This window comes from Myxocyprinus asiaticus, chromosome 25 (assembly GCF_019703515.2).
Source record: "Myxocyprinus asiaticus isolate MX2 ecotype Aquarium Trade chromosome 25, UBuf_Myxa_2, whole genome shotgun sequence".
In the NCBI taxonomy this organism is placed as follows: domain Eukaryota; kingdom Metazoa; phylum Chordata; class Actinopteri; order Cypriniformes; family Catostomidae; genus Myxocyprinus; species Myxocyprinus asiaticus.
The window spans coordinates 2,437,186-2,447,500 of NC_059368.1; the positions used below are offsets into that span (position 1 = coordinate 2,437,186).

At 38.4% G+C, this 10,315-nt stretch overlaps 1 protein-coding gene and 1 pseudogene across 2 annotated transcripts in view; one reads left to right on the plus strand and one right to left on the minus strand.

The window, feature by feature from the left end:
• Positions 1-1,296, minus strand: part of LOC127416297 (rho GTPase-activating protein 39-like) — a 70,011-nt gene extending 68,715 nt beyond the window's left edge. For both annotated transcript variants that reach the window (XR_007893088.1, XM_051655564.1), the window contains exon 1: positions 1,196-1,296. Coding sequence is in view for 1 of the 2 variants with exons in the window: in XM_051655564.1 (XP_051511524.1) it covers positions 1,196-1,206 (11 nt within the window). In the remaining variant the exon portion in view is untranslated. The remainder of the gene's footprint in view (positions 1-1,195) is intronic.
• A 5,350-nt stretch (positions 1,297-6,646) lies between these two features.
• The window catches only part of LOC127415577 (nicotinate phosphoribosyltransferase-like), a 9,222-nt pseudogene continuing 5,553 nt past the window's right edge, over positions 6,647-10,315 (plus strand).

The following is a 10,315-nucleotide window of genomic DNA, read 5'->3' on the forward strand; positions in this document are numbered from 1 at the left end:
CGGGACGCTCCCCTGACACTGTTTTTGCGGTTTTCAGAGGTGCAATTTCTAATTATACACGTTTCAGTGACATCTGTAAGGTAAACGGGACATTTTATGTGTGATATTAAAAAGCGCTTACGATCTTTCAAATCAACGCGAAACACTATGGGCGAAAAAAACGTGATTTTGTCCGTCGCTAATAAATGGAAATGAATCGCGAAAAATGGCCGTTGCATACTAGAATGGAGCCAGATGGTTGGAGGAGAGCGACTGAGAAAATAATAGGGCTTGATGACGTGTGATAAGAGACCTGTGACATGTATAATGGTAAGTTTACATTGTTTTAATAAATGTTGTTGGCAGGGCTGTAGCAAGGAAATCTGAGATCCTAAATATACAGTTTAAAATTTGTTGTGGGCCCCCCTGGATCTGTGGGCCCCTAGAATCGTTACCACCTTTCACCTCATTAGCTACAGCCCTGGCTGTTGGCTTTAATTTGTCACAACATTACAGGTGTTGGCCCAGATATTGAAAGTATCCTAAGCGATCCCTGCAGCAATGCTCTGTTTAAGAGCTTTGTTTGATAAAAACAAGGAGGTTTCTAATAAAAATGACACTTCGCATTTCCACATGGACCGCTGACTTCCTCAACACGAGCCATAAATAATTAAATACCGCAAGATGTGCGAGCAAGCAAGGGCGATTTGGGATAACGCAACATGGATCGCGTGCCGCAGGTGTCTGCATCCCTATCATGGCATTTTGCTGGAGCCCACGGGCTTAAAATAAGATGTTGCGCGTCCACGCATCGCATAGCCCAGCCGTGTGCGCGCCTCTGGGGGTTGCGTTCCGTAGGTGCATGATGCGCTTAAGCCTTTACGGAGGACTGACAGAAAATCAACAATGAATCGGTCCAGGGATCACCGCGGATCTCCTTGAGCACTGGCTCATAGGTGTGGAGGGGTTGAAAGCTAGACAGCACCATGTAGATATAAACAGATGCAACTCAAGTCTATAAATGCATATCATCATATTTAAGTGATGTGATAGTGGTAAATGATGCTGCTGATCCCCTACAGAACAGGGTTGACCATCATACACCACGCAGTCTCACGCCCGTTGCTTCCATCGCTCCCGGTGCGTCCGGTCGCAGGGATCATTCGCCGCACTTCATTTCACACACGAAAATCTAATGTATGCATTGAGTGTTTACCTCTCAGCCATGGTTCCTTCTCGAGTCCCGTTTTAAAACGCAGTGAAAGTAATCCACAGGACGTCAGTCATGGTGATGGAGGCTGTGCCGCTGCCGCCGCCGCAGTAAAAGCGAATGAACGAGTATCTGGACACGCGCTGTCCGCCCGCGTCTCCGTCACCACCGACAACCTGACGTCATTTTGCGCTTCTAGAGGGCGAAAGCGCAGAGAGGCTGAAAAGAGGCGGTTACCATGGCAACTCAAAAAACGCTCATCTATTTATCTGTCTGTCTGTCTATCTATCTATCTATCTGTTTGTCTGTCTGTCTATTTATCTGTCTATCTATCTATCTATCTGTTTGTCTGTCTGTCTATTTATCTGTCTATCTATCTATCTATCTATCTATCTATTTGTTTGTCTGTCTATCTATCTATCTGTATGTCTATCTATCTATCTATCTATCTGTCTGTCTGTCTGTCTGTCTGTCTGTCTGTCTGTCTGTCTATCTATCTATCTATCTATCTATCTATCTGTCTGTCTATCTATCTATCTATCTATCTATCTATCTATCTATCTGTCTGTCTTTGTCTGTCTGTCTCTCTGTCTGTCTATCTATCTATCTATCTGTCTATCTGTCTGTCTTTGTCTGTCTCTCTGTCTGTCTGTCTATCTATCTATCTATCTATCTATCTATCTATCTATCTATCTATCTATCTATCTATCTATCTATCTATCTGTCTGTCTATCTATTTATCTGTCTGTCTGTCTGTCTGTCTGTCTATCTATCTATCTATTTATCTGTCTCTCTGTCTGTCTATCTATCTATCTGTCTCTGTCTGTCTGTCTGTCTCTCTCTCTGTCTGTCTGTCTATCTATCTGTCTCTGTCTGTCTGTTTCTGTCTCTGTCTGTCTGTCTGTCTGTCTATCTATCTATCTATCTATCTGTCTCTCTCTCTGTCTGTCTGTCTCTGTCTGTCTGTTTCTGTCTCTGTCTGTCTGTCTGTCTATTTATCTATCTGTCTGTCTGTCTGTCTGTCTGTCTATCTATCTATCTGTCTGTCTGTCTGTCTGTCTGTCTGTCTGTCTATCTATCTATCTATCTATCTGTCTGTCTCTCTGTCTGTCTGTCTGTCTATCTATCTATCTCTCTGTCTGTCTGTCTATCTATCTGTCTGTCTGTCTATCTATCTGTCTATCTATCTATCTATCTATCTACCTGTCTGTCTGTCTCTCTATCATCAAGACAATATGAAAGCAAGTGGCATTAATTTTAAAGAAAACAAACACCAGTCTTTTTTTATTGCCAGTCTGCCTGGTAGCCTAATAGAAAATATGTAGGCTATACAAACTTAAGCACCAGTTATAAAAAATATAAATCAGCACTTACAAAATAAATAAATAAATAAATAAATTAAATTAAATTAAAAGGAATCACAGGTTGGTGTTCTTTAAAGAAAAGATGGTTTGGATGTATTGCTTGATTTCTTTTTCAAAAGCAATAAACGAGTGCTGAATTAAATGAATTTGCTTCGGTGAAAGTGAAATTAGGCAAATACCAGTAAAAGGTTAACATTACAATACTCAAGCTCTTTTGTTTTTGCTAATGCTATAAAAATCAAACATTGCAAAATGATTAAACAATATAGAAAATGCTACTGGGTATCACACTGAGCTTTTTAGATACAGATTTCAACAGTCAATACTGTACAATACTGTAGTACACAGAAAAAGGATACGCATACAGTAAATTTATTTTTGTAGCAATGTGTTACATGTAAACAGAAAATTCACATTTGCATGTCTATTTTTACACATTTCTTACATGTAAAGCCACAAAATGACATCCATGCAAAAAATAAAATAAAAATAAAAACAATAATATGTACCTCCTCACAGTACGTAACACTACAAGTTCCCATCTTCTTGGTGCACATCCTGTCACTCTTGTTGGTCTGGCCAGAGATTTAGCAGACATCACGATCATTCTATGTCATAGATATTTATGGATTATACATGTATGTCTGACAGATTTTCTGTGAGCCATCATGTGCAAAATGATCCATTTAATTATCAATGGATCATTTAGCACATGATGGCTCACACAATGAAAGAATGTTTAGAAGTTGTGACGAGTATGACAATTTCACTTAGAATCAACTTATCAGTTTTGATCAGCAAGCCATGTGCATTTAGTTATTGTGCAAATTGTAGACAATTGTACTGACTCTTTTGCACACATGTGCCAAAACACGTGCAATTTGATTAAATGAATAAGAAATTCAAATCTGGTGCGAACAAGAAACTAACTGTTCAGAGATTTGATGTTTTTGAAAAAAATTCATTCTCACTCGAGAACTGAGCCAAAGCGATTGAGAAAAACTGTAAACCCAGAATATTCCTTTAAGAGGCAATCTTCAACGCAGCATTAGCTGTCAGCAAAATTCTCCCAATATGAAACCACATATGAAACTGTAATAAGTTATCTTTGGGACCTGAGACCTAATTCCAAAATTACATGATGAAGGATGTGATTAAAAGCACAATTTTGTACGCCAGCGTCTTTTGACGTTCACTTTAACACTCTCATCACTCTCCAGCCTTTCATTTGTAATATTTATTTATTTATGCATTTTATGCATGCAAGGAATATACAATCATAAATTGCACTTAATAAGAAAAATAGCCTTTATTCTCACTAATTAAATGACTAACAGTGGCCTCTAGTGTTTGCATGTTTTTGAAACAATGCAACTTCTTTTACTTCAAAATATAGATCTAATATTTCATACCTCAAGAATATAGCATGTGTTCTGCAGGAATGTGTCCTCATACATACAAGGACACAGTCCAGAGCCCAGAATCCACACATATTTCCACTTTATTGATCATCAAGGACAGGTACACCACTGATCTGATGGATATAGTGTTTAAGATGATTTAATGTCCATGTTAATACCCTTGTCTTTCCTCTCAAGGTTTTTCTAGATGATACAAAGGTCAACAACTTTGTTACCTGCTTCAAAGGTACAGTATTAACCTCCAGTGTTGAGTGTAATGCATTCCTTTATTGCAATTAAATGACTTTTTCATTGAAAAAAGTAAAGTAAGGGATTACTCTTAATTTTTCAGTAATGTAATTACAGTTACTTCTGATGTAATTGTGTTAATAGAACAATTCTATATAAAACAATAGTGAATTTAAAATTGAAATTTAATGTCTAATATTAAAATGTATGTTTTCTAATTTAACGCTGCCCCTTTAAATTCTTTGGCCAGTTCATGAATAATTTATTAGATTTTATATGATTTATTTGAAAGAATTAAAAGAACAGTTTCATGTCTATCCTTGTATTTTTCATCTGGTCGAGGTCGATCAGGGTTTTAGAAAGTAATTAGTAATAAGTAATGCAATTACTTTTCAGCCAGAGTAATTAGTACAGTAATCTAATTACACTGTAGAAGATGTAATTAGTAGTTAGTAATTCATTACTTTTTTAGAGTAACTTACCCAACACTGTTAACCTCTTCCCGGACCTCCCTGTGATAGTCAGTGTGTTTCAGTTATATTTATTATTATATGTATCTCTTATAAATACTACTATAAATCTCCACTTTCACTTTCTTTTGTTTTTGGCGATTCACATTCTGCATGCATATCATCGTCAACTGGGCAGGGAGGGGAATTTATTGGAAAAAAGGACTTAAATATTGATCTGTTTCTCACCCACACTTATCATATCACTTCTGAAGACATGGATTAAACCACTGGAGTCTTCTGGATTACTTTTATGTGCTTTCTGGAGCTTCAAAGTTTTAGTCACCATTCACTTCCATTGTATGGACCTACAGAGCTGAAATATTCTTTAAAAAAACTTAATTTGTGTTCTGCAGAAGAAAGTACGTCAGACAGGTTTGGAACAGCATGAGGGTGAGTAAATGATGACAGAATTTTCAATTTTGGGCAAACTATTCCTTTAATGCACTTTCAATGAAAGTCTATGGAACAAGACATTACAGGGGGTTTAAAAGAGATGTGCAGCTCGCATTTTTATTAAAGCATTTATATTTATTGTTCCTAACAAAAATGTGTATTATTTTTGCTGTAAAGTTGTTCAAATCGCCCTTAGCACTGGGACTACTTTTCTAGGTGGATGAACTTTTAGCGATGTGATGACGCAGTGAGTGAGTAGAGTTTGTGCCATGTGAACATAAAACAGCCCCTTTCTGGAATTCTTGAGGGAATATTCTGGGTTCAATACAAGTATGGATCATTTGTGGCATAATGTTGAACACCACACAGATTAATTTAGACTCGTCCCTCCTTTTCTTTAAAAACAAAAATCGAGGTTACAGTGAGACACTTACAATGGAAGTCAATGGGGCCAATTTTTGGAAGGTTTAAAGGCAGAAATGTGAAGCTTATAATTTTATAACAGCACTTACATTAATTCTTCTGTTAAAACTAGTGTAGTTGTTTAAATTGTAGGTTTTTTGGTCGTTTTGTGGTTTACAGCATTACGTCGTCATGGCAACAAAGTTGCAAAATTGGCTATAACTTTACACAGATGCGGTTAGCAAGTGATTTTATCACACTAAAATCATGTTAACACACATATTGTTTATGTCTTGTGGCTTTACTTTTGAAACAGCGAGTATTTTATCATTTTTCCATGTGCAATATCTTTCCCAATATACTTCAATTGTAAGTGCATTACTGTAAACTCAATTTCTGTTGTTTTTCATTTCAAACTTATGGGATGAATAGAAATGACTTTCTGTGGAAATTGAAGGCATGTTAAGGAGTGTTCCAGGTTCGATTCCTGAGCCAAAAATTCAGGGTTAAAGTAAAAACAGTTTGTTTGTTTTTATCTCCATTAGATCAGCAGCTCTTGGTTTTCTTCTTTAACCATCTACAACTGAACCGGAATGGCCACTATCAGCAGGATCTTATCACGTGGGTTGTTGAGTGCGTTACCGTGGAGACATAGTGTGTGTGAAGGCTTCACGCTATTCTCCATGGCATCCATGCACAACTCACCTCACACCCCACTGAGAGCGAGAACCACATTATAGCGACCACGTAAAGGTTACCCCATGTGACTCTACCCTCCCTAGCAACCGGGCCAATTTGGTTGCTTAGGAGACCTGGCTGGAGTCACTCAGCACGTCCTGGATTCGAACTTGTGACTCCAGGGTTGGTAGTCAGTGTCTTTACTTGCTGAGCTACCCTGGCCCCATTTTAATGCTCTTTGATTAAACCTATGAGCCCTTATTTCTCATGAAGCAAAACCTTTGAGAGTTTCGCTTGAGAAGCGGTTCACGTGCTCTGGATAGGAGCTGGGTGACGTCCACGGTACGGCTCAGTAACACTCAGACTCGGAGTGTACTAAATGACACACAAATGTGCCATTCATGGCATTTTTACAGTATATTAGTTTAAAATTCCCATTAAAATATGATTGGAATTAGCATGCCCAATAATCACGGTCATTTGATATAACAGATGGTTATTTAATAATCGCGACAGGCCTACCTTTAACCCTACTCTAGCCCATTTGCACAGGTTAAATTATTACCGCTCTTCCCTGATGGAAAAAACAGCATTTTAAACCAGCCTAAAGTGGTTTGCTAGATTTAGAAAAAACATCTAAAACCATTAAAGTAGAACACCCCATCAAGTGGAAACTTGTTGACCAAGCAAAGAGACTTTAAACTGGGTTTGCCTCATCTCTTTATACTATTTATTAAGCTCATCCTCATCTTGTGTGTTACAGATGTGGAGTATTTACACTCCGTTCTATCCAGTGAACACTGATCCTTCTTCCATCACATATTAAAAGGAGCTGGACTGTTCATCAGTGTCCATCTCAGCTGTGTCTGAGGGCTCCGTTGTATTCGCCAGAGTATGTAAATCATCAAGTGATTGAGTCTGTGTGTGATGAGACATGTTGAGTGTAATTTGTGTTGTATTTAGGTTCCTCTGTTGGAAGTATCTGGACCATTGGCAGTAGTTCAACTGCTGGAGACTGGTCTGCTCTGCCTGGTAAACTATGCCAGGTAAGTGAACATTTACAAACACAAATAAATGGGTAATAACATCCTTTTTTCTAGAATATTCTAGTACCTTTAAAATCACACAATCAGCCCTTTTTTATGCTCACCAATACGCTGATAACTCCCAAAAATCAGCTTGCACACATTGGATAAACCATTAAGAACGGCGGTTAAGGTGTTTACATGCAACATGAAATTGGCGTAATGGGCAGTTGCTTAAAATTCAGAAAATGTGATTTTGTATTAGTTTTAATTGTATGTCCCAAATTTTGGCACATGAATACAATTAAAACTGATTGGTGTGATTGTCATTTTTTAGCAATATGCACTAAACAAATCAAAAATGAAATGAAATACATAAGTAAGGGATAATGTATAGTCAGCCGGTTGTTATCGCAAAATCAGGACACTGACTCGAAGCGGAGGACTGTTGTGAGATCCTGAAGGGGTTTATTTTGCAATAACAACCGGCTGACTGTAATTATCCTGCTTATTACACGGCTACTAACCAAATAAATAAATACATAAACATAAAATATTGATTTGCGTTGAAATTATGTAATTAAGTGAGAAGAAATAAATCGCTAAACAGCTGAAATCCACCTCCGGTTTATGTCGTAGTTCTGTTGGTGTTTATTTTTTAATAAGTGAATGTCTGACTGCTCATTATCCAGCTTATTACAAGACTGCTTACCAAACAAATAAATTAACGCATATGAAACACTGAAATGTTTTTATTAGCTTACTTGTAGAGATCGCAAAGTGATCCGAGAAGCAGGAACAATGGCTCAGATACCTGGATGAGCGGTCTGATATGTGGATGTTAGGTTGTTATTGAGAAATATCAGACCACTAGATGGCACCATTGACCAATCAGAATCGAGTATTCCAGAGCCGTGCAATAAAAAAGGATGACAGGGTTGCAAATTTAGTCTAAATTAAGCTATCACTCAGTAGGGGCTCACTAGTTTGGAACCAAATATCGGTTTGTAGTTAACAATAAATTCATTTTCCCCTTAAATTGAAGTTATATGTATATTTAAATATAGCTGCAAGCAGTGATGCCAAGCACACCAACAGCATGTAAGGAAGTATGATTGGACATTATGATTTTAAGAAAAGCGGGATTGGGACCTGGGTAGCTCAGTGAGTAAAGACGCTGACTATCACACCTGAAGTCGCAAGTCTGAATCCAGGGCGTGCTGAGTGACTCCAGTCAGGTCTCCTAAGCAACCAAATTGGCCTGGTTGCTAGGGAGGGTAGAGTCACATGGGGTAACCTCCAAGTGGTTACTATAAAGTGGTTTTCGCTCTCAGTGGGGCATGTGGTGTGTTGTGTGTGGATGCCGTGGAGAAGAGCGTGAAGCCTCCACACACGCTATGTCTAACGCGCTCAACAAGCCACGTGATAAGATGCGTGAATTTACGGTCTAAGACATGGAGGCAACTGAGATTCATCCTCTGCCACTCGGATTGAGGCGAGTCACTATGCCACCATGAGGACCTAGAGAGCATTGGGAATGGGCATTCCAAATTGGGGAGAAAAGGGGAGAAAATCCAAAAAAGAAAAGAAAGAAAAGCGGGATCATTTTACTATACAATTAATTATAACTTTTGACCACTAGGTGGCACTGTCACCAAATTTATATGATGCTGTCAGGGTGTGGTCACAATGTCAAATACAAAGTTCCATGTTAATACACCAAAGTGTTGCTGAGAGAAAGCCTCAGATCCTGTTTGGTATCTTGCCATGAAATTAGTTGATGTGTTACACGAGAACGGTTTGGTCCATCAAAAAGCTTTTCATAGCTTTTTGCCGAGAGTATCCCTAAATGATACATGGCAAATGTCATGCAAATCAGATGTACAGTCTAGTAGGAGTTTGCAAAAGCAGGTTTTCAATTACATTCAAAATGGCAGACAGGAAGAATGGCCGACCATGGCAAATTGGGCATCATCGTACTCTGCATAACCCAAGGAATCTAAAGAGAGAAGTCACAGGATGATTGGTCAAATTAATCAAACGTTATAAGCATTGTTTCACATTTCATTATAACATTTAACCTCAAGGTGGCGCTAGCATGGTGCCGATGATGCATACCAAGTTTCATAACGATATGCCAATGCGTTTGCAAAATACAGCATTTTACAAAAAATAAAATAAATGGCTTACGCCCAAAATGGCCAACATAGGAATATACTGTATCATTCGACTCAGTATGCCCCAAGGAATCTACAGAGACCAGTCTCATAATTTTAGGCCAAACTATTCAGAAGTTATTAGATAAAATAACCATTTCTTGACCACTAGGTGGTGCTGTGCTGAAACTGTGCAGTTTCGTATCAATTTCGAAGATACAGCCTCACGTCCATTTTACCGTGCTTGCCATCAAATTCATTAATGTGGTATATGAAAATTATTTGGCCTATCATCGTGAATTTCAGAAGTGTCTCTAGACAATATGTGCAAAATTTCGAACTTCTAACTTTTGAAATTTTGAACAGTTGGAGGCGCTAGAAGGATTAAGTTAGAGACCCCAAATTTGGGTCATTTACATGTGAGAGTGTCCTCTATCAGTGTGCCAAATTTCAGCATTTTCCGATGTACAGTTCTATGGGCTGCCATAGACTCAAGAGCGGAACAAGATCAAGAACACTAACGGATACAATAGGTGCCTATGCACCTTCAGTGCTTGGTCCCTAATGCAGAAGTTCAAATGCAATCAACACTACAATTTGTGTAAAAATTGAGAAAAGGAGACATAGTGTGTGTGGAGGCTTCACGCTATTCTCCGCGGCATCCATGCACAACTCACTACGTGCCCCACCTAGAGCGAGAACCACATTATAGCGACCACATAGAGGTTACCAATGATTTACTTGTCTTCCCGCCATGCGATAGAAACGGCGTAAAATATGTCACTCCCTTGGTGTCACAATTTTATGGAACGTTCCATAAAATGTTCAACCAATGTGTACTCTATTAGTGGACAGTTCCACTTATAGTTTTTGATTGTTGTGAGTTTATATATAACTGAAGTGTGTTCATTCTCTCAGTCTAGTGTACAGCAATGCTGCTCGATTCC